Raw genomic sequence first — 24714 nt, 5'->3', positions numbered from 1 at the left:
AATGGAAGAAAAGGAAGTTAAAGATAACAAATGCAGAGGGGCAGTAGTCCTCCTGGGGACACCATTTCTTCTTGCATTCAAACATCTTTGAAAAATGTTGGTCTTATCATCAGCATGAATGTGCCATTAGAACAGAGCAGTAAGCCCCTTGTACCAGACAGAGTCCTGCTACTCAAATCCACTACCAGAGAGGAAACCCGTTATGAACTAGAATACACAGTCAGAAGAGAAGCATCCCAGCTCCCAGTTCATTTAACTAGTGTCAGTTCCCTCCTCTGAAGCAGTAGGGGGTGCTATAACAACATGGCAAGCGACGTCCATCATGCCTCTCGTTCTCAGAGTTGAGCCATGCTACTCTGGCCTGTGTCTGCATGCTTTGCTACACAGTACATACACACTTCCTCAACCCTGTAACAGAGTCCCAACTAACTGTCCTGGCAACGTCGGGCCACATTTGCTGAAGAATCCACTATCAGTGAACCCATGCGGGACCCACGTTAGGGGAGGATATTGCAGTTCCATTCCCGGACATTGTGTGATGCTACTCTGAAACAAACTCCTGGGATTCGTCTGAAGAATGGTGCGAAGAGAGGGCAGGAGAGTGTTGGAATGGCGGGGGGTTGTCCAGGCCGGAGGTCATTAGGGGGAGGTAGAGGTCGTCCATGTTGGGCATCACAAACACTTTCTGGAGGCGGCAGTGAGACAACAGTTATGGTTGAGAGAGGGCAGGACAGAACAAGGCTGGCAAAGAAGTGAGACTTAGCCTGGCTACCTCATGAATTTTGAGTTGTATTTCTGTAATTGGATGTATTGGCAGTGTAGGGGGACTGACCTGGAATTCACATGTGAGCTTTCTCTCAATCCATTCTGTGACGTGTGTGAAGGTGACCTCCCTCTCTCCCAGCATGGGGCGTACACGCAGGTCCAACCTGGGGGGCACGCGAAAACTGTACCTGGAAGAGACACAAACACACACAAACGAGAAAAACATAGCACACGTTTCAGTTTGACCCAGAGCACTGTATCCGCATTATTTGTACGTCGCTTTGGATAAAAATGTATGGTAAATGAATAAAATAAAATTTCCAATGTACTGTGTTGTGGGTGTGCTCCAAGTACCATATTCTGTCTGTAGGGGGCGGTGGTATGTTGACAGCCAAGGTTCCAGAGAGCTCCAGAACTTCTACAGTCAGCATCAGTGGCATGTTTGAAACTTCTGCAATCTTCTTTTTTATGTACTCATTCTCCGTGGCCTTCTGGAAATACTTGGACTTGGCAATCTTGTCCATGAACCTCAGGATCTTTCTACTGGTGCTACCCCCATGTCTAAGGGGCATCAAAGGGGCAACCTATTGGCATGTTCCAGTGTTTTTTTTCCTTTATTATGACAGTATGTTATATGTGTTAATAAAAGTTATTCAATTTGGACTGGTGTCCATTAAAGGTCTTAGTGAAGGTGTAGAAGATTTGTCTCAATTGTTTTATTGTAAGTTCATTCCAAAAGCCTTAAATTCATGTCAGGGATTCTTATTTGATCTTATGTTACCCATCAGCCAATGGTGGTGTGCCTTTTTCTCCCGGGGTTCCTTGAGGCTCCGATGGAGGTAGATCCTCCTCGTCAGATGACCCAGCACTGGAGGACTCCTCATCGCTATCAGCCAACACACACAGCCTGGGTTTGGAACTAGAACACACACACACACAAAGTGAGATCCAGAGAGACTCAGAGTACTGTGTGTGATCTGGAAGGAACAGGATGACTGTGTCTTACCCTACTTGGCGGGCCTCTGGGATTCTGTGGGCCTCTGCCCCGCTCTCCTTGCCCAACTTACACAGGTTCATCTTAGTCTCCAGGGTCATCTGCAGGCAGCCTGCATACACCACCTCCAACTCCAGCCACAGGCCTGGCAGAGGAGAGAGAAAAAGAGAAACAGGCATGTGAATCTACTATTCAATACATTAGTGTGTTATATCAACCTATAATATAACATCAATTTATATAATAATAACTAAAGGACGTAGCTATTGGGTTGTCTTTCCATGAGCCAGGGACCACTTCAGATGGTAATGAAATGTACTGTAATGTTTTTCTGTCGGGTTGAGTTAATCGTAAAAGGATGAGTAAGTCCTGTGGAGAAAAACGAAAGTGTGGCCTAGCCACAACCTGTGGGACTTGTGTATTTGGATAAGCTGCGTTTATCTCTGTGTGTATGAAGTAGAAGATTGATTTTGGGAGCACACACATACACTTGCGCTTCCTCCCACATGCACTCTCAAAGGCACACATGAAAACATACTATAGATACATAAGAATGCATCCAGTCACACACACACCCTGCCTCACCTCGGTGGTCCAGCGATGGCTTGGAAGTGCTGAGTACCTGGGGCATGCAGATGCCCATGTCCAAGTCAGCCAAGGTCAACTCATTCATGAAGTACGGCAACTAAAGTGGGACAAACAGCATAGGGAGGACAAAGCTCTGTTTATGATGTGTTCCAGAGTTTAAATTGAAGGTCATTGAAGTAACTCTTACAGTTGACATTTTGAGCTGGATATGTGTTGACTGCGTGTTTGGTAAAACTGTTGTGACTGTGTGTGAGACAGGAAAAGGGGTGGAAGCAAGACCAAGAGAAAGTTGCAGTACGTGGCAGTACAGCAGGGAGGAACTGCCAAAACATTCCCTCCCTCTTTCCCTCCTTCCTCCCCTCCTCTTATCTCCTTTCTACCTCCCCATCTTTTTCTCCCTCCTTTTCCCCTCTCTCTCTCTCTCTTCCTCCACCGCCCTCTCGTCCTCTCTCATCTCTCTTCCCTACCTACTTTCTCTCCCTCCCCCCATCTCTCTCGGTTCCTTCCTTCCTCTCTTCCCCCTCTACCTACATGTGAGTGGATCAGCATTATGACGTTGACCTTGTGTTCAACAGTATAACTGCCACTGAATTTATAAGCTTAAATTGTCATCTATGAGTTAAAAAGCCCATTAAACCAATCGCTCACCAATCCATCCATCCAGCCATTCATCCATCTATCCACCAATCCTTCCATCCATCCATACATCCATCCATCTACGTTTCCTATTCCTCTCCACAAGACGCACCCTGATCTTGCTGAGTTTTTTCTGGATCTTGTGGGTCACCTGGTCAGCCCAGTACTTTTCCCTGAGGAAGTCCCAAAAGATGCGGCCCACCAGGGAGTTGACCCAGGCAGTCTGGCCCTCTGCAGAGCTGCCCCCAGCAGAAGCCTCTTCACTGGGGATCTGAGGAGGATCAGGAGGAGAGGGGAGACATGACAGACCCTGAACAATCTGTGAAAGGTCTACCCAGGTCCACAAAACTGTCTACAGTAAGCGGCATGGGGCTGTGTAAATAAAAACAAAGTTGTCCTAAGATCGCCTAAGATGTGAGTAATTAGTGTACCTACTCTCCTATTAACATCACAGCATATTTAAAAGAACTTAAAGAAACAAATGTCTACATAATTCGAGGCTTGAAACACATCTGATTGCATCAGCAGCTATACACCATGTAGCTGTCCTTGAGAACATAAGCTGAGAACACAGGCGGTCCAACCCAGTAGACATCAAAGACCAGATTAACAGTTAGGTAGTTGGTGCACTTCCTACCCTGACTGTTGCACTATAAATACCCTCGCCAGGTGATATTTGATATTTTCCACGCCTTAAGATTTTGGCATTTGGTCCACTCAGCATGCTATGGATTGTTTGGCTGAGTAAGGCAGGCCTGTAGCTGTGTTGATTTAGTCAATTTACTCAATGTCGGTTTTGATGAAAAATGGTATGACAAGCACAGGTTAAATTGAAAAAAAAACACTGAGTTGCTGATTCACTGATTCACTGAAAAGAGCTGTGCCGGTGGAATCTGTAGAAATGTTAAGGTACTGCGTTGTAGGACATTTCTTGTTCCATCAGCTATCCACAGTCAAATCCTATAGAATTACTGAGGCTACATGACTCGTCAAAAACTGAGAAGTAAAATGATATCTAGATATTAGTGTCTACCAATAATTTAGCATTTAATTTAGCATTTAACAATAATAATCCCAGGCTCTTGAGGTATACATAAAATCAAGTCACAGATTTGTTTTATCTGTTAACTTACTCTCTTGAGGACTGTGGGGCTACCGTGGTCGCTGTGGCAGGGGCTGCGGGTTGGACTGCTGCTCTCTGAGCCAACGAGACTTGTCATGTAGGAGCTGTAGTCCAACAGGACCCTCTCTTTAATGCCCCCTGCCAGATCCCGTAGGCCCGTTGGAGGGACCAGGTCCTCAGTACTCCCAGAGATAGAGCCTTTACTGCTCATAGCTTCTGGAGAGGGGGAAACAAAAAGAGGAATTGAGAGAGATGAGAAGGGGATAGAGGAAAGGAGTGTGGCACAGATTTTATGGCAACACTGGACATAATATTTTTTTCTTACCAGATTTGGAGCCCTCTATACTCTGGCACCTTTTGAATTCAGGCCTGGAGGCAGATAGGAAGTGCTGGAACCACTCCTCTTTCTCTCTTCCTGTACGGCCAAACAGGTAAAGGGTGACGGGCAAGTCAGAGAATGTGTCTGGGAACGTCTGTTTGTCCGTCCTCTCCTCCTCCTCCTGTCCCTCTATCAGGCTCACTTCCTCCACCTCTCCATCTGCCAGTATGATGCAGATGGGATATTTCTTGTTCCAAACTCTTTTTCGCGCAAGGACAGGGGGCAGTAGAGAGACCTGATAAGAAAAAGATGATGATAAGAAATATATTTATTGACAGATTTTTAATTTCATTTAAACAAATTGTATTGTTTTTTTTTCATTGTGTCTACTTCCCTTTCTACAGGTACCTGTCATCCTGGTTTCAAAGGATGACAGGGAAAGCTGCATTTTCAGTGTTATACGTATTTTTAGCACATCTATTTTCTAACAAAGTCATGACACAATGTGAATAGTGAAGGTCCAGAGTTCAGGTGACTTTGTCTTTATCTCATGCTCTCTCTTTTGTCTCTCTCTTTTTCCATCAAGGGGGCATGTTCACCTGACCCTTGGCAGAAATGTTTGTGTGTGTGGATGGGAGGGCAGGAAAACCTATGAGTGTGTAGGTGTGTGCACACACTGTCTGAATGTGTGTGATTTTCTGTGTGTGTCTGCATCAGTGTTTGCCTGCGCTGACCTTGCAGTCCGCCAGCTGGTAGGTGCGTGAGCGTACAAACACGGCCTCGTGGGAGTGCTCTTCAAAGGTTGCCTGCCGGGGTATGTTGGTGCGTGGGTACGCTAGGTGCAGCCGGCTGCCGTCCAGGGTGGCATACACCGAGTGGGTGAGTGATGGGTGGTAGGTCTCTGGGTCATAGGCATGTATCTCGTTCATCCAGCCCTAAACACACACAGTACATCATCAGGCTAGAGTTATGGTTTCAGGGTTTAAAGCAAGCCAAACACGGATGTTTGTTGTCCACAGCATTAGAAAACAAAGGAACACGTCCCAGAAACCCAAACTGTGATAAAGCATCCCAGAATAATTTCAGGTCAACGCTACTGAAGCGTGATAGGAAATCCTCCGTGCTCTCCACGAGAGACAGCAGAATACATCTGCCTCATGTAACTTCAGGACACTGGCTCCAGCGCTGCAGGACGTCAGATAGAGTAGGTATGTGTTTGTTTGTATGTTGCTCCACTGATGAGCTCACCTTGAGTGAACTCTCTCGCACTGTTGGCTGAGGGAGTCTTGGAGAGCTTTTGGGATCTGCTTAGCTAAGACTTTACTTGGACAGTGCCCTGGAGATTATCTGTAGATTCAATGAAGGAATTATTAGGAAACTGCATCTATGCTGATATGCCATCGCTGGTTATGGTCAAACTGAGAGTTACTCATTAGTCATTCAACATTTGATAGTTTACTGAGCATCCATTCAGCATCTCTCGACTATCTAAATAAATGTCACTCATTTTCAGAATGAGTCAAATACATTTTCTTTGTAAATGTATTTTGTTTAGTGACCTGTTGTAAAGTATATTCAAATGAATCATTTAACAATATCATACACACCACTGATCTGATTAACGTGTCAATAAGATTCAACTTAATTGTTCATGCAGCTTTATGCCAGCTCCCCATTTCTCTCACGTTCACTGGTTCTTTATCCAGTGTATCACATGGAGCCAAATCAGCATTACTGTAGGTAAATAAGCCTGAAGCTATCTACATCAGATCTTTCCCCCTCTCTGTGATGTATTTCGGGAGATAGAACTCTTGGGTTAGGGCTTAAGTGGCCATCCTTTTGCATTCATCTGCCTCACTGGAATCATCTGTTCACCTACTAGGCCAGGGAGCAACACAAATATTATAGATTTGAACCCAACTGATTCAGCTCTTGGGATATGTGAGTCAAATGCTGATGCTAACCAAAGTGAATATCAGATATCATTGTGAGGAACCTTGTATTTCAGTTTGTATCTCAGCGAGTGAGAGATACAGAGAGAGGACAGAAAGAAAAAGTTAGACACACGGGATGAAGGAATCACTGAGAAGGATGGAAAAAAGCAAAGGATAGAGAGAGAGTCTCTTTAAGCCCCTCAGTCTTAACAAATCAGCACCTGGCCTGATTCATTCTTGGCTAGACTGAAACAAAGGCTTCCTTCCAGCACACTGTAGTTGTTATGTAGCTCGGGACAAGACTTGTCCTTGCCATTGCCTCTTACTCGCATTCATACACCAAGATCAACATCCATGAATAATTTGCTTTGCTTGTAATTTTTGTTGTTAAATTCAGCTTGTACCAAAGCATTATGAATTGTATGTGTGTGTGTTGAGTGTGCGTCCTGATTGCAAACCTATGTAATATATCCTAGAATTTGTGCCTGAGCTAATGTGTTTGTATCTGTGTGCCCACTACCGTACTCACCTCCAGGACCTCAGTGTCCCTCTTTGCCCCAGATAGGGGGATGGAGGGCAGGTTGTGATGTTCACGAGCCCCTGCCTCTGCCTGGCTCCTGGGGGACCACGCTGACTGTCGAGGGGTCAGCACCAGCACTACCAGGAGCCCCAGCATAAAGCCACAGGCCAGCCCAAGAGACAGTCCTGTGATGTAGGACGGCAAGGGGAGCACAAAGAAGCCGTAAGCCAGCAGACCCACCAGGAAGAGCCAGCCACGGGGCACAGAAGCCCCAGGAACCCTGACCGGATGGGAACTCCCATGGACGTCGGCCTCCTCGGATCCCCCCTGAACCTCCACCACCTCAATCACATCCCCATAGGTGCAGATCTCAAAGTGGCTGTCCCTGCTCGGTGTGCGTGTGTGTCCTCGGTGGGGTTTTTCTGGGGAAAGAGCCGCTGTTTTGGGTGTCCTCAGGGGTGTTTCACACACGCTCCTCACCTCCTTCTCTGTCTTCTTCCGGCACCTGGGACCTTGAGTGTGTAGACTACCGTCCTCACTGTTCAAGGGAGTCCCACTCCCACCTCCTGCACAGGCCAGGGGGCTAGGTGAGTCCCCTGCCCCAGCACACCTTCTCTGTTTGGGACTCCCTGAGCTCTCCTCCCCCATGATTTTATTCAGCATGCTGAGGGGGTCCTGCATGGCCTCTGAGAATTTCCTACGTGTGTCCTCAAACTCAGCAATCAGGGAGCTCCCCCGGGGCTCTGTCGGTGAGAGGTCAGTCCAGGCATCCTCCTTACTCGCTGCACCTGCTCCAGAAGTGGCCTCCGGAAGCTTGGGCTTAGTTAGCTGTTTCCAGGGGTGCATATGGAGCTTGGAGTCTGACTTGGAGAGGTTGACCTCTGGCTCGCCATGGCGGGAGATCTCGGTCGAGAGGGATTTGACCAAGCTGAGGAGAGGTTTGGGTCTGATGGAGCCGGTCTCTTTGGAATCCAGTTCAGTTGACAAGGATTTCACCAAGCTAGTGCTAGAGAAGGGCCTGGCTGAGCATGCTGACAGGTCTGCCAGAGAGCCTGGGGAAGAGGGGGAAAGGGGAACATGGAAGGTCTTGGAGTGGCGCCGCTGGCCCAGGTCCAGACCCAACTCAAATCCCAGGCTTGGATCTGGCCTAGACCCAGCTTTGTCTTTGGAGAAGGCCACCATTGGGCCCTCGTCCTGTCGGTTAAGGCTAAAAATGAGTTCGCTCTCCTCCATCTTGTCACATTAAGTGCCTCCCTGTTCAGGCTAAGGACACATATCCACCAACAGATGGCCACAGGTCATAGTCATTCGGCAAGTTTACAGCCTGAACCCTAAGGGAAAAGGCAGAGAAACAAACAAATGTTCATATACATTTTCTTTCATCAATATACAGACAATAGTAATATCACCCTTATTGACGCTGATAGTGTAGCTGCTGATCTTCATTCCAACTGGAATTTTCACAGAATAGACCGATAACAGTGAGAAGCCTTCAGGATACAGACAGTGCTGGGGCAGCTCTCCAGCTCTGCCCTGCAGGACTGTCCATCCTACCCTGCTGACAAACACACTCCGCCCACACAGCATCCAGTCATCGCTAGCCTGTCAACACAGTGGCTGTTTACAGCCAGTTTACAGCCTCAGTCTGCTCTCCTCGGCTCTCCTTCTCCTATTTCTCTTCTCCTTTCACCTTACATCACAGAACTTCCTCTCATTTCCCCCTATTTTTTCCCTTTATTCCCACTACCTCCCTCTTACCTGATTTCTTTTTCTCCTCACATCTTTCACTAACTCTTATACTCCCCCACGGCCACGTCTTTCCATGTTCTCTCACTAAAACCGGGGAGTCAGGTGGCTGAGTGGGTAGGGAATCGGGCTAGTTATCTGAAGGTTGCCAGTTTGTATCCCGGCCATGCAAAAATGACGTTGTGTCCATGGGCAAGGCACTTCACCCTACTTGCCTCGGGGGAATGACCCTGTACTTACTGTAAGTCGCTCTAGATAAGAGCGTCTGCTAAATGATTAATGTAAATGTAGGTCTGGGTGATAACATGAATAGACCCGAGGTGGTAGACCGGAGCTGGGTGGGCCTTTTTCACCTCTGAAATAATCGGAGAAGTAGGCCAGTACTCAAGATTTTAATCCTGTAGTCAATCCCAATCAGACACCCCTAATCTCAAATTAGCAGACAAGATTACAGGGTTAAAGAGGAGCTGATGGTAGAGCTTCAGGTAACTGTATAAAAGAAAGCTCTGGAACCTTCTGTGGCTTCAATAAATGCCTAGGTGCCGTAAAAGTCATTGGAAAAAGTACATTGTATTATTGCTATGAGAACATTAATCATAATCCTGCTGGTCGTACATCTTTCATGTTGAGTGACAAAGTGTAAACAGCAAGGATAAAAAGTTCAGGTGACCTTGTGTCTTTCTCTTGTTCTGTTACTCTTTTTCTCTCTTCATCTACGAGACAATGTTCTGGACATTCTGCTGAACGAGACAGAGAGCGTTTACCTTCTTTGTGGAAAAATGAAAAGCTCTTCCTTTGTGGAGATTCTAAGAAAATGTGTCATAGGATTTTAAGACATACATACACCCGTAAATTGTTTTTCAGTGGGGCTGTTGAACATTAGCAGAGGTTTGATGTTTCTTCTGTTAGGAGACTGGACATCCAGCAGATAATATGAAATGAGAATCTCGAAATGAGAACTCAGTTGCATATAGGCACATACCCAAATACACATATGCCTTTATGCTTGTACACACACATGAATGCAAACACAACACACACACCCTCATATTTCCATATACAATATGAAAGTTTTTATAAAGCATCATTAACTTGACTTGTGACACTTGCACAAAACAGAAGTACAAATAGACAGAAAGAGGGCAAGTATCTCCAACATCACATTTCTCTTGCTATCTATATCTCCCTCTCACACACACACACCAAATACTTTGCATACCCAAATCACAGGTACAACAAAAACATGGTATTGGCTGTGTTTCTGTGTTTCTCAGTTAAAGGCCCAGTGATGAAGCCTCCTTCCTCCAGAGCCTAAAACCCTTCCATTAGACATAAGCACTGTGCAAATGGCTTGTCCTTTGGGGAAGTGAGCCTTGCTGCGTCCATCCAGAGTCTAGCAAATCATTGCCAATTCTGTATCAAGCAACAGAAACATGGTAGACATCCTCATGACTAGACATTACCTGACAAAAAGTGGATTCCCTTTAATCTCCATATTTTCAAAAGGCTTTATGACAGTGCATGTAGAGGCTTAAAACTGGGGCCACCCAGTTTTCATTGGGTTACACAGTTAAAACACATTCACACACAGACATATAGACACACACAAATCGGTAGCAAAATGCACACATTCACACACATGTAAACACACTGTCACAAGTAGTGACAGTTGATTGAATGACCTGTGGTGAGACAGTTCAGCCTCCCTCAACTGACAAATTATTATCAGACAAAGCTGTGCTGGGCTCACATAATCCACTAAAAGCGACAAATCATTTATATATTCTTATGCAGGTCATGTCTGGAGCTATGCCACTCTTTATCATTGGGACATTGAAAGTCCTGATATACACTCAGACACACAAAGTACAGTGAATCATGGGCATAACGAGGGGGTCTAGGCCCCCTCATTTACATGTCCATCCCCCCCAGATTTTTGATTGCTTAAAATAAAAAATGTAGGCGTTGTTGAGATGTATACTGTATATATGTTTTTTTTTTATGCCCCTTCATTTTAAGATGGGACATCCCCCAAAATAAAATTCTGACTATTCCCTGGTAGAGCCTACTACCAGTCTGCCAGCTTGCTATAGCTAACATATTAGCAAGCCAGAAGTGAAATCTCAGCCTCACCCCCTGCCTCCTGCTTCTGCCTAATCTATTAGCCATGTCCCTACATTAGCCTGATCAATTTCTACTTCACAGTTCAACTGAGATCAGTCCTCCATGCTGACCTGGCTGGAGAAACGTCTCAGTCAGCGGAGGCTTGGCTGGGTTTCAGGCCTTCTCCACTGTTTTTACAGAAGAGAGATAGGTAGCTGGGGAGTGTGACAGTTACTGATGCTCTAGATGGCTGCAACTCCAACTCCTGACTCCAACTGAATTTGGGGTATGATTATCATTTTTGTATGTTTGTTTTGTATGTTTGTGTGGGTTGTGATGAACGGTGTGTGAAGGTGTCTTTGAATCCTCACTTCTAAGATGGACTTGTCAAGCATGTTGGGTATATGAAAACAGATCTCTCATGTTGCAGCAGGAAGTATACGTAAGAGGACAGTCATGTTGACAAAATCTTCAAGGTGCAGAGGCTGCTTGCTTTGTTTGAAACAATGGTCTTAAGGCCAATTAGGCCAATTAGATTTAATCTTCTAAGAACCAACCAACCATTTCCAAAAAAACTGCAAACCTAACAACCTTTTCCAATTCTGAGAAACAAATTATGATGAAAAACTCATTCTAATCTTGATTCAGTTTTTATTTTGACCAAAATAATGCAAGTCTCAGGATGTAAACCACAGTAATGCTCTTAGTGACGGCAGTCCTAAATTGGGTAGCCAGGGAGAAGCAACACAAGAGGTTCAGCAGTGGATTCCAGGTGAAGATGAAAAGACGAGGACTGACTTTAATGGTCTTAGTGAGACCAGAGAAGTCTAAAGCAGGTCATAAGTGGTAAATCTCAACACCCCTGAAAGAGCAACACATCCTGCCAATTCCCAATGATGACTTGCCTGACTCAAGTTGTTTGCATGTGAGTTTGCTGTAGCATGTCCTTGTAGGATTATTTGGATATGTTCGGACATATTCTTATGGTGGTGACAGACGCAGAAATGCAGTGATTGGTTAAATTCAGAATATCTGAATTTATGGGGCACCCTCTGCTGGTAGTGTGTTTGAAACTCAAGGATAGTGGGAGGGTTAATTTAAGTGGATGCACTTGGGAAATTGCCGCCCCCCTCCTCATGCCGCCCTAGGTGGCTGCCTATGTCGCCTATAGGAAGGACCGGCACTGCACACAGTATTTCTATAGCCGCTGAGATCAGAGGGTTGTGGATTAACCGGGCAATGTCTAATTGACAGACCTTCTCTATATCAGACAAATAATCTGATGGGATTATCACCAGTTATCATGGATCTATGTGCAAGCCAGAGAACGTTTGAGTTTAAAGTTCAAAGTAAAGGGGTTTTTCCACTTTGTGTTTTGATTGAAATGTGTATTGTTTGGATTGAAATAATTGTTTTTCCAAATTCTTTAGACATGATTGTTTATATTTCCAGTTCTGGTTTGAATTTAGAAATAAAAATCGATATTCACAGTTAAGTAGTTGTGTTCTTATCACTACATAATCTAGTGTGACAATTTACCCGCCGATGGGGCAAATTGTCACAAGTGCACAATCTCTATTCAACAGTCTACAACTCCGTAATGAGATAAGATATGAAAATGTTATGAATACAACATATGTGCCCAAGACTTCCTTCTTTCATTTGGTATTGGTATTAAACCATTGTGATGTATGGTGCTCAGTAAACGTTAGACAGTGTGAAAAGTGTGACAACATACCCCGTTCTCCCCTGCAGCCATGCTCTCCAATGTTTTGGCTATTTATTCTGCACCACAGCCATTTAGTTAGTATTTGATGTTTCCAAACCTGTGCTAAGAGAGACAATGGGCCTGCATGGCCCCTACAATTTCAAAAGGATTCATTTCCATGCTGAAATCCTGTGAAAGACTTCCTCTTAGTTATTTCAAGAATGTCAGGCTACAGTAGTAAACTCACCTTGAATTGTATGAGTTGGTCTAAGGAAGAACAACATGTAATTCTTCTATTTGATTGACAGGTCTGTCAAAAGAAGTCCAATCGCAGCCGTCGAGCTCGGAAGTCTGTTGCGGCGACAGTAATGCACTGCGGAAAGCGCTGTACTCTGAATGAATGTTGCACAGCGATGCACCACATAGCCTACCAAGAGCTGGTCTACAGAAATCGTAATTTAACTTTTCTTGGGTTGAATCCTTGAGCGGTTCATCGTGTTTTACTAATCGACATGCAGGCTACATCATATTTAGTAGCATCTGGTCTCCCATTCATAGACTTTCGGGGATACAAACGAATCCTCTTCATCACACCACTCTGCGTAGACACCGAAGACATGTGAAGCCGTACTAGCCTGCTCTGCTTCCCCTTCAAGAAGTGCCAAACGACTGCTGAATAATCTGATTATTAGAGTCCTGGCTGCAGAGCGAAACTCTAATCCAGATTAACCGAGTTGACAGTACCACGTCTGTTGTTGATGCGCCAATTCAAAACACAGGGAAGGTAGTCAAATCTTTCGAATATTTGCCCTTGCCTTAAAACTGCTATTTCTTGTCAAACTATCACCTTTTATCAGACACGTCAGGTTGTACACTACTCTAAGCAGCACTATTGCCACTGCAGTGAAGTCCTGTACGCATAGTTATGCAATAGATAGGCTACTCATGATAGAATTACATAAAAACATTTAACTAAGCTGCAATGCAGTTTATGATCCAGGCCTATAGTATTCATATAACAACAATATACATGTCAAATATATTGTAGTTATACGATCCTGGAGAGGTATAAATACCGCAAAGTGATAATAACGATAATAATAACATGTAGGCCTATGGATCTGTCAATCCCTCCCTATGAATAGTTGAACCCTTGTTCGAATGCCTCTTGATGGAGCTTGAAACCTATCAGGAGTCTGACTGGAAATGGCCAACCTTCCTGGTCGCCACAGAGGGGGTCCAAGAGGGCAGTCCAAACAACGGCACAAACACATTAAACTGACCTTCAGATAATAGGTTCCATTAGCTTGAATCAAACAGGATATACAGTTGCCACTTTGTTCTGGTTCAGGTTTGTATGTTGAATGACGTTGAATGTAAATTAGTATTTCATAATAACTGTCATGCATTTACCTTTCTGTGGACTTTCAATTCAGTACCAATACATCTATTCCTCAGACATATGTTTCCGATGGCCAGGCAACCATTGATAAGGGGAGGGGGGTGGGGTTACGGCTGTTATTTTGGCCGTAACAGAAATATGCATTTGGTCACCGTTGGTTGCATGTTATTCTTGGCAGGAAAATATAGTAGTTTACCTTTTGTTTGTTATCAAAAGACTGAGCACGTAACCTCATGTTTTCAGGATATGTTCCCTGCTCAAGGGAAACAATGAAAGGCAACAAATAATTTTGCCTTTAAAAAGTTAGTGTCTGAAAATCCCTGTGTCAGTTTACACATCAAAAACATGTCCAAAATATCCATCCCGTAGTTTCTTATTATGAAAGTGCTCAGGGGCAGCAATTATATTTGTAGCTATTTATCATTGCAGATACATCTGTGAGGCTGCACAGTTGTAAGGCACAGTTGTAAGGCTCTCTTAGTCAGTGGTGTATGATAAATATTGCATCATTACAGTTAGGCCTGTGGCCATAATTAACCTAAATTTGACTAAACAACAGTTTTAGAAATGTGCTCTCTCATTCTCACCCTTATTCTATAAATATAACTTATTTTAGAGTTCTTTCCCCTGGAACAGATTTCATGTTCCAACTGAGGCGGGCTGGCGCTGTCTTAGTGTCTAGGGCTGCATCAAGTACCCTTTTTTTGCTCTGCTAAATTGCTGCACTAGTCCAGACTTGACCGGTGGGGATTTCATTCTAATATGACTGTAACTGTTAGCTGCTCCTGGCATTCTCTAATCCCTGCTCTCTTTCCTCTATCCCCTCTTCACATCCCCTGTGGTGTGGGGGGTTTGAGCTGTCAGCACCTGCCTGGTCGTCGGTTTGCCAACACTGGACCTGGTCGCCAACCGGAAACCAGTCTCCATGACGGGCAACAGCGAGTTTCCCGGTCCCTTCCTACATCTACCAAGTTGAACAATGGATTTTGATGTTTCAAAACCCATTAACACTTCCCTGCTGTATGACTATGTTAAGCCTGTGTTCTGCTCCTCTCTTTCACCAACTGTCTCTGGAGGAGGGGATCCCTCACTGAATTGCTCCTCCCAATGTTTCTTCAATTTTTTCTCCTGCAGTGAGTTTTTCTGGGAGTTTTTCCTTGTCTTCCTTGAGGGTTTAGGTTGGTTGAGGAGCAGTTCTATGGGTGTATGTGAAGCCCTCTGTGACATGCTTGCGTGTAAAAAGGGCTATACAAATACATTTTGATTTGATTTATCATTGTGATGAATCCTTAGTATATACATGGTAAGATTGTGGGTAGGCCATTTCAAGAAATTCCAGAACTCCATTTAACCTTGAAGATTTATTAAAACCTGCATAGCTCTTTAACAATGACCATTTTAAGATTATGTTAGGAATATATGAAGAGATGAAACTATAAATAAATAAAATACTGTTCTTGAGAATATCTCTCTTTGGAATTAGTCAAATACAGTCATGTGCACAGTAGGCTACTACACAGGGTCATTCGGAAAGTGAAAATCTGCTACAATGCGGCATAAAGGGGGGGGGGGGGGGGGGGTGAGTGGATGGCTTTAGGCTTTTATGATTTTCCAAAGAATAGAACCCTGTTTCATTCTACACTTCACTCTTAGTATTTTGTGTAAATCTTTGTAGTAAATGAGCAGCAACAAATGTATGTTGTATGTTTTTTAATGCATTTTTTATTTAATCTCTTCATAATAATAAGGGAGGTCAGATGGCTGAGTGGTTAGGGAATCAGGCTATAAATCAGAAGGTTACTGGTTTGATTCCCGGCCGGCCGAAATAACGTTGTGTCCTTCACCCTACTTGCCTCGGGGGAATGTCCATGAACTTACTGTAAGTTGCTCTGGATAAGAGCGACTGCTAAATGACTAAATGTAAAAGTAAATAAGAATGCATACTTATTTAAAATATACAGAAATATCTCTAGCTTGGTCTAGTTATATAGGTCTATGAGAGAAATGTTACCCTTTCTAGTTTCTGGTACTATGGAAATATTACCACCTTGTGGTATAATGTAGGAACACAAGTGGTGACCAAACTTGGACAATTGTTATGTGATGGCTAGAATCTTGGCTGTGCGTTCCGCGAAAAAGTAGTGCTATCTGAAGTTCAGTGGCTGCCAACTGAAGGCTAGGTGGTCTTTTCTAAAAAGTTTCATTAGAACAGTCTGCTTGGTACAGTAGAGTGAAGGGATGTCGTTTTGTTCTTTTTTCGGTGGAGAGGTCTTTAAAGACCACTTTAAACCAGGTCAGTGCCTCAAAACTACTTATGCTAAGCTAGTAGCTCTCACTAGCGTTGCAATGTTGTAATAGCTGTCTATTCCCGTACTAGTGTTGGAAGTGAAGTAACGTAATAGCTAGCAGATTATTTGGGGCAAGACATCGACATGTCCAATATCGATCATATGTTAATATCTATACAACTGTCAGAAAGTTTCGATAAGAGGGTGTGCTAAACTATGCTAAATCTAATAAAATGTTGTACTGTACTCTTGCACAACAATCATTATTAGCTAGCTAGAGCTACTAGTAGCTCCTGTACTGTACAACAGACAGTGCTAGTAGCCTACTATAGTAGGTCTTATAAGACCTAGACTAGATATTATCATTAATTACGCAACTGTTACAAAAACTTGGACTTAGACAAAAACACCTGCGCATATAATTATCAATACAATGAAATATACGTAATAATGTAAAGTAATACATTGCAGTTATATCCATAGATATATGTAAAGACTAGATGTCTTACGGCGGAGTCTAGAACGTCCGCACATGGCGGCCATCTTGCTACAGTCAACTCGCTCACCCATAACATTGTGTTGATGCTACATGTACTTTTTAAATGACCATAACTTGCAAAATTTTCAACCGATTTTTAAACGGTTTGGTTTGTTTATCAACGTCAGAGATGTCGTTATGCCACTGCATACTTATGAATAATTATGTTATGTTTTTAAAAATAGAATAGAAGTATGCAGTGGCATAACGACATCTCTGACGTTGATAAACAAACCAAACCGTAAAATGTAATGTAAATGTACATGTAGCATCAACACAATGTTATGGTTGAGCGAGTTGACTGTAGCAAGATGGCCGCCATGTGCGGACGTTCGACTCCGTTGTCCGGCAACGCGGACAAGACATCTACCCTTTATATATCTATGGTTATATCAGTCAATAAATGAGTAGCCTACCAATGACAAGTCATCGGAATACCATGGATTAATGTGTGTGTAATATGCTGCTTCGTGCTCTCTGACCTCTCTTCGACCCTATCGCCTCTACCCAGGTGTGTATGTGTGTGCCAAGTGTGGCTACCAGCTCTTTTCCAGCATGTCTAAGTACGAACACTCGTCCCCTTGGCCAGCATTCACAGAAACTGTTCATGATGACAGTGTGTCTAAGCATGAGGAGAGACCAGGGGCATACAAGGTAGGCTCATGCGGATGATACACTCAGACTGGCTCGTCCATCAGGGTATAGTTAGTAGCCTATACCATGGATTATTTATGATGCTTTTCTTAAATGAAATGCACTACGCAGAATTGTGTGCGTAATAAGTTTTTCTTGCATTTTTGAAACGCGTGTTTCAGGTACGTTGTGGGAAGTGTGGTAACGGACTAGGCCATGAGTTTGTAAACGATGGACCAGCCAAAGGACTCTCTCGCTTTTGAATATTCAGCAGCTCCCTGACGTTCATCCCTAAAGGTGCGTTGTAATGGACTTATATTTGAAGATCAGTTTTCAACAGTGCTATATAAAAAGACCTCTCTCTCTCTCTCTTTCCCCTCAGATAAGGTGGATGGACAGTAAGGGGAGCAGATGTGTTAGGTGCATGTAGAAATTTAGAAGTGTTTGGAGAGTGTCTGGACAGGTAAATGTGGGGACAAAGGATGAAGTGTCCTGGTCTAAAGCCCAGACTGGGACCACCAGGACACCGATGGACAGTGACCTCACTAGAAAGCAAATACAGTGGAAGACTCAGTAATATCAAATATATACAATGACATATTTATGCACATTAACCCCTTTGATACGCACAAAGTTCTGACTAGGTCTCAATATGCTTGATATGCAATCATGGTTTCATCTTCTAGCTTGACCTCTCAGTCAAAAGGGGATCATTACTGCTGTTTTGTGTCACAAATGTCAGAATTAATACAATTGAACTTCTATTGAAAAACAGAAATGATAAAATAGCTTTAGCAACCACCGCAGCACCAATCATATGAATCATCATTATAAATTCATATTTTCTTTTGGTCTTATAATAAAGAATATGCAGAAGAATGTACATTTTTGTTTGAAAAAACAAAAAATCTGACTGACTTTGTTTCTCTGAATCTTTCACTTATATCAAATGGTCATATAAAAAAAGTAACTAGAGAGGGTACAATTTCTGGGGAAATTGTAGGGTGTGCTTGCTTGCGTCGGTTGCACAGGGGTCCGTTTTTTAATGACATTTTTACAACAGATATTTCTGTATATTTTATAAAACAATGCATAGGGCCTACTTATTATTTATAAAGATTACATAGATTTAAAAGCATCTTTTTTTTGCTGCTCATTTACAACTCAAAATACGAGTTAAGTGTAGAATGAAATATGATGTCTTCTCATTTCCCCTGCAAGAGGCAGTCTCATAGCTGAATCAAACGAATAAATTTGGCAGACCGGTGTCAAAATTGACCTAATCTCTATGATTTAAACGTCCTTTTAAGTTTTCCCTTCTCGTGATATTTTCAGGCATTTAGCCTACTGCATTCATTCATTAATAAAGAACCCCATTTGAAGATTATTCTACGATGTTACCGGCAGTAGAAGATGGAATCGCGATTCAAACAGTAGCCTACCATCTGCTAACTGAAAATATGCCCCCAAAAACGTAAATAAGCTTGACATTTATTTAGTGGAAATCGCTCATTCATAAAAAGCTCACTGGTAGCGATCATTGTCAGTAACAACGCCAAATGCGATATAGCCCTGTGTGGAGAAGCTGCCCCGGTAAATTGTACTACTACAGTACAGTACTAGACTACTGCTGTGTTCGTCTTGGCAGCGATTGCGTTGGTTGAATTGGATTTAACGTTCCGTTGTACGGTTTAGGCTGAAATTAATTATTTTCATGAACAGATTGACAAAGTTTAGGCTGTGGCAATGAAGTTCAGGTTAGAAGTCAGATAGTTTCACCTATTGAAAGACTTTTGATTTAAGTAAGGGGAGTGCCGAACATCGCCGTTTGACTTCCTAAACATCTGTGTAGATGTTTTTGTAGTGTCTCGCGTAGGCTACAGCGTTGCAGTGAGCAACACTGGTTTGAAACCACAGGTAATGATAATTTCACCCACAAATCGTTTACTTGTAATGTAATGTCATAATAAATCCTACAACGAAAATGTATTTGTGAGGAATTTTCATTTTAACGATTGAAACCAGATGCATCATAGACCACTGTAGTATGTGTTGCCCGGGCAACAGAGGCTAATGTCATGATGTTAATGCTTTAGTGAAATAGTAGACTACCCTTTCCGAAAGTAGATGTGGGCCTACTTCCTTAATAATATCAGCTAATATTGTACATTACATTTCACAATTGTGTTTCACATCACAAAGTAAAATGAGTAAATAGTTATCAGTAAAGCTATAGATAGCCTAGCTATCCCCCAAGTTAACAGATGCGAAACTAATGTTCTGCTACAGGTAGTCACGCGTGTTTTCGTGACGTTAGTGACGTAGGACGTTAGTAACGTCAGTGACTGTAGCTAGCAAATTAGCCACCGTTAGCTTCACTTTTCACCACAAAAACGAAATTTCTACTTAAACCATGCAACGGAACGTAAATAAAAATACAACCAACACAATCGCTACCAATACGAAACTGTTGACACCTTGGTTGTCTATGTAGTCCAAATATTGACTGATCCTTAGGGGGGCGAAAATAAACAATAACTAGAAACGGCTGTTCCTGCGAAACAGCAGTGAGAATGCTGAAAACCTGAATGGGGATAGCTGACCATGCTAAAAAAGCGGAAAATTGTGAACATTTAGTAGAAAGTTATAAGCTGAAGCTTCAAAGCAACCAAAAGGTATTTTTGAAAGGGGCTGGAGCAGCATTCCAACAATGATTTTAAAGGATTTACCATTACTTTTAAAGGGAGAATAATTTGCACAAAAACCTTAATATTTTAAAAAGTATAAAAGTGAGAAATGAGAAAGAACCCGCAAGCTGAAATGAATTTCAAAAATGTGTGAGTCACACAAAAGAGGCAGTGTGGAAGCTGAACTGCATCATCTTAACAAAGCTAAGAGCTAAAATAGCCTACAATGTGGGAGAAGCTGAAAGCTGAACTGTTAAACAGTAGAAGTAGGCTAGCTAGTCGTAACAAGAATATTATCGTTTTAACAGATGAAATTACAGTTGGGATAGTATTAGCAGTAGCAGATATAGCCTATGCGTTTACTCGGCTTTCTTAGTAGGATTCAATGTGTTGATGGAATGAAACATACAGCAGTAGAGCCGATACAGGAAGACACGGCGACACTTCGTTGCAGAAGGATGATGGTGCAAGTTTTGTCCGTGGAGCATACAACGATTAATAAAAAAGAATCATGTAGACGCGTTTATTTAGTAATCGCATAACTAATTACACATGTAAACGGAGTAATTGTATTATTGGCATAAACCGACAATTGCTAGTAATCGGGTTTCTCATGGTCAAGTAAACGTACCAATCACCTGTGTGAGAGACTGAGTGGTGCGTGTCTGTCGTTACGGTGATGGTGCAGCTATGATTGCTAACGCTCTGAGGGCAGAGAATAAGAGAAATGTAGCTAGAATCCACACCTCAAACAAGATAACATAGACACAAAACTGTACGTCCAATCCAAAATATAAGGATATTTTCCAAGACCCAAGACTCTGCCGAAACCAGAGATATTCTTTATATGTCTGTGCAGTCAGAAATACGACTCTACCTGCAGTTTCAAAAACGTGTTCCTTTTGCTTTCCTGGTGCGTGTTTGTTTGGTTGCCACGGCGATGGAGCAGCTGTGAAAAACGTGTTCCTTTTGCTTTCCTGGTGCGTGTTTGTTTGGTTGCCACGGCGATGGAGCAGCTGTGATCGCTAACGAGCTAGGCAGAGATAAAAACGAACATTTACCTAGCATCCACACCTCAAACAAGTTGACCTAGACGCAAAACTACACTTCCAATCAATAAAATGAGGATATTTTCCGAGACCCAAGACTCTGCCGAAACTAGAGATGTCCTTTATATGTATGTGCGGTCAGAAATATGTCTCTACCGGCAGTTTCGAAATCGTCTTCCTTCCTGCTTTCTCTGACGGATTTTACCCACCTCTCCATTGAAGTTAGTGAGAGAATTTGAAAGGCTGCTCTCGCTTCAAGGCCCATAGCTGAAAATCTGTAAATGTGAGCTCTTTAGTAGTTACATTGGCTGAAAGAGGACAATTCTTCCTACATTTTAAGGTATAACTTGTTTCTGTACGTTAAACTATATGAACGTTAGAGGAATTTGTTTGACAATTTAGTTGAATATCAGAAAAAGAGCAGCCAACAGAGTGCCACTCTGCTGGCTGCTCATTCATAAAAATCAAGAAGGAGCAAACATTTTAATGTATTTCAAACTGTCATAATTCAAAATTGGCTGAATAGTTGAAAAAGCTGAATCATTTGGGAATAGCTGAATGTCTTGTGAACATTTTAAAGGTTGAATGGTGTCTCTAGCTGAAAGTATGCTGAAGTAGTTACGTTTGAAAGAAGAGGAAGCTTTTTAATGATTTGAAAGGATTTACCATTACTTTTAATGGGAGAATAATTTGCACAAAAACCTTAATGTCTTAAAAAGTATAAAAGTGAGAAATACCAAAAGTCATAGCCAACATCTCCTGAAGGAGCTGAACGTTTTGATACAAAAATTGTAGGAATCGGTGAAAGTATGCAGAACTAGTTAAAGGCCAAAAAACGGCGGAAGAACTAAGAAGTTGATATAATAATAATAATAAAGAGAAACAGGAAAATAATAGTGAGAATGCTTAACAGCATTCTCACAATAATAAAGAGAAACAGGAAAACAATAGTGAGAATGCTTAACAGCATTCTCACAATAATAATAATAAAGAGAAACAGGAAAACAATAGTGAGAATGCTTAACAGCATTCTCACAACAATAATAATAATAATAATAAAGAGAAACAGGAAAACAATAGTGAGAATGCTTAACAGCATTCTCACAATAAATATATTTACATTTACATTTAGCAGACGCTCTTATCCAGAGCGGAAGAACTAAGAAGTTGATATAATAATAATAATAAAGAGAAACAGGAAAATAATAGTGAGAATGCTTAACAGCATTCTCACAATAATAAAGAGAAACAGGAAAACAATAGTGAGAATGCTTAACAGCATTCTCACAATAATAATAATAAAGAGAAACAGGAAAACAATAGTGAGAATGCTTAACAGCATTCTCACAACAATAATAATAATAATAATAAAGAGAAACAGGAAAACAATAGTGAGAATGCTTAACAGCATTCTCACAATAAATATATTTACATTTACATTTAGCAGACGCTCTTATCCAGAGCGGCCTACAGTAAGTACAGGGACATTCTCCCCGAGGCAAGTAGGGTGAAGTGCCTTGCCCAAGGACACAATGTCAGTTGGCATGACCGAGAATCGAACTGGCAACCTTCGGATTACTAGCCCGCTTCCCTAACCGCTCAGCCACCTGACTCCCGTATATATATGTGAGAGAACAAAGGTTGTGCCCTTGCCGAAGGCAAAGCACACCCAATTATATCTCACTGACCCTTGCATCTGAACTTTTCTCTTTTCCATGCGGCTTAACATTTTAGTCATAAAACACACTGTACTGCCACCTTGTGGCACGCTGAGTACTGTTGCGAAACCACAACATTATTTGTAATTTGATCCAACCATAACAGTTCCATTTTTAGACGGACAGGCTTCTAACAGGGAAGGAAGTGCTGACACTCACAAGATTGAATCTTTTCTGATATAGCTCATATTTATAATATATCTCTTCAACAATGGAGGAAATGTCCTACTGTTCTTTCTCCGGAGGAGAGATTTACAAAGATCACTTTCAGCCTGGTGAGTTGCATGATAGAATGACTTGCATCTAAACAGCGCACTATATTACACAAAATGCTAGATCCTGTATGTATACTGAGCAATGTAGCGACTGCTTTAATGCTTGCTTCTCCTCTCAGGTATATATGTGTGTTCAGATTGTGGATACGAGCTGTTCTCAAGTGTGTCCAAGTTTGATCACTCCTCTCCCTGGCCAGCTTTCTCTGAAACCATTCATGAAGACAGTGTGGCCAGATATCCAGAGGCTTGGGGGCCTATAAAGGTGCTTTCTGACTTACCTTGGGCATGTGCAACCCTACGTAGCTGTCAACACTTGAACTACAGCTAGATGAAGTGTCACAGTAACTGCTGATGATGTTTGGTAGTAAACGTTTGTAGAGGCATGTCACCTGGATGTTGTTTTTTTAGGTTTGCTGTGGGAAATGTGGGAATGGACTAGGTCATGAGTTCCTTCATGATGGACCAAAGGAGGGACTATCACGCTTTTGAATTTTCAGCAGCTCACTGACGTTCGTCCCTAAGGGTATGAATGTATTCATCAGACAGAAGTCAAATGTTGTAGGTATGCCTTTGAGTACAAGAAAGGAATAAAGTATTTTTATGGTTTTACCTCCCCCCTCTCTACCCCCCCCCCCCACCTCTCTTTCTCTGTCTCTCTCTCTCTCTCTCTCTCTCTCTCTCTCTCTCTCTCTCTCTCTCTCTCTCTCTCAGATAAGGTGGATGGACAGTAAGGGGAGCAGGTGTGTTAGGTGCAGGCAGAAATGTAGAAGTGTGTGGAGAGTGTCTACATGTGGGGACAAAGGATGAAGTGTCCTGGTCTAAAGACCAGACTGGGACCACCAGGACACCGATGGACAGTGACCTCACTAGACAGCAAATACATTGGAGGACATTTTTATGCACATTAACCACTTTGATACAAACAAAGTTCTGACTAGGCCTCACTATGCTTGATATACAATCATGGTTTCATCGTCTAGCTTGACTTCTCAGTCAGAAGGGGATCATTACTGCTGTTTGTGTCACAAAAGGACTTTATGCGTAACTTTCTACGTGAGTGTTTGTTAATGTGCCATTACAGGACTCTTTGTTGGACAAAGTTTAGTTTTAATCTCTTACATACTAGACACAATAAAATGATTGTTTAATTGACTGTCCATATCACTTACAAATTCCTTCCGATGCCATACATGTATTGGTTCTGAACAGAAAGTTCATTAATTTTGTTTATGAAAGACGGACCTAAACTTCAGTTTGGATGAAGGTACACTAGATGGAGCTAGATTAGAAAAGACAGTGGCTGCTCCATCATGGAATTTAGAAAAAAGTCTAAAATAGGATTTATTACAAAGCACACAGGTTCAACTAAATTAATGACAGTTTTCTTTAAGACAAGCTTTACAAGCTCAGAATGTGATGGCCGATTAAGGCGTCTCTGGCAACAAAAGATGTAATATGCATGCTTATTTGTTAGTAGGCCTACATCATAACCACACTATTTAGGGTGGAGAGCAAAACAATGTATCAGTGTGTCTTTAACACCACTTCTACTCACAGCCACAGTGAAATCCCAAACAGTGGGGTTCAAGGGCCCCACTGGTGCTTAAGTCTGTCTGAAGAGCAGGTGCGTCTCCGCTCCTTTCAAAGGGTGGGGGATCAGAGGTATGGAGTTCAAAGGTACATTGTCA

The 24714-nt window shown here is 42.5% G+C and overlaps 2 protein-coding genes and 1 pseudogene across 3 annotated transcripts; 2 read left to right on the top strand and 1 right to left on the bottom strand.

Annotated features, from left to right (window-relative positions):
* Positions 1-463: 463 nt before the first annotated feature.
* Positions 464-8112, bottom strand: LOC136941285 (testis-expressed protein 2-like). Its single transcript, XM_067233754.1, has 11 exons — positions 6889-8112; positions 5160-5360; positions 4432-4720; positions 4117-4322; positions 3096-3254; positions 2345-2444; positions 1772-1904; positions 1547-1684; positions 1120-1326; positions 833-953; positions 464-685 (listed from the first exon to the last, which is right to left on the bottom strand). The coding sequence occupies exons 1-11, from the start codon at positions 8110-8112 to the stop codon at positions 542-544; spliced, it is 2922 nt and encodes a 973-aa protein (XP_067089855.1). The 3' UTR covers positions 464-541.
* Positions 8113-15893: 7781 nt separating this feature from the next.
* Positions 15894-24179, top strand: LOC136941296 (methionine-R-sulfoxide reductase B1-A-like). Of its 2 annotated transcripts, XM_067233769.1 has the most exons (5): positions 15894-16020; positions 16061-16131; positions 17176-17318; positions 17480-17594; positions 17680-18211. In XM_067233769.1, exons 2-5 carry the CDS (start codon positions 16077-16079, stop codon positions 17697-17699), a joined length of 333 nt encoding a protein of 110 aa, XP_067089870.1. In that variant the 5' UTR covers positions 15894-16020; positions 16061-16076; the 3' UTR covers positions 17700-18211. The 2 variants fall into 2 exon arrangements, with proteins under 2 accessions (XP_067089870.1, XP_067089869.1); XM_067233768.1 differs by lacking the exon at positions 17680-18211 and adding an exon at positions 23738-24179 and having other exon boundaries at positions 15928-16131.
* On the top strand, positions 22870-24179 carry LOC136941295 (methionine-R-sulfoxide reductase B1-A-like; annotated as a pseudogene).
* Positions 24180-24714: the final 535 nt, after the last annotated feature.

This window comes from Osmerus mordax, chromosome 3 (genome assembly GCF_038355195.1).
Source record: "Osmerus mordax isolate fOsmMor3 chromosome 3, fOsmMor3.pri, whole genome shotgun sequence".
NCBI classification, from domain to species: domain Eukaryota; kingdom Metazoa; phylum Chordata; class Actinopteri; order Osmeriformes; family Osmeridae; genus Osmerus; species Osmerus mordax.
Note: the sequence above shows the minus strand (reverse complement) of the source record. Positions and strands in the feature narration are given on the sequence as shown.

Coding starts and splice junctions, on each gene's coding strand:
- LOC136941285 (XM_067233754.1), bottom strand. CDS start 8,112: ATGGAGGAGAGCGAACTCATTTTTAGCCTTAACCGACAGGACGAGGGC. Junction 4,323..4,431: donor TATAGAGGGCTCCAAATCTG/GTAAGAAAAAAA, acceptor CCCCCTCTCCAG/AAGCTATGAGCAGTAAAGGC. Junction 1,905..2,344: donor GCCATCGCTGGACCACCGAG/GTGAGGCAGGGT, acceptor CTCCTCTGCCAG/GCCTGTGGCTGGAGTTGGAG.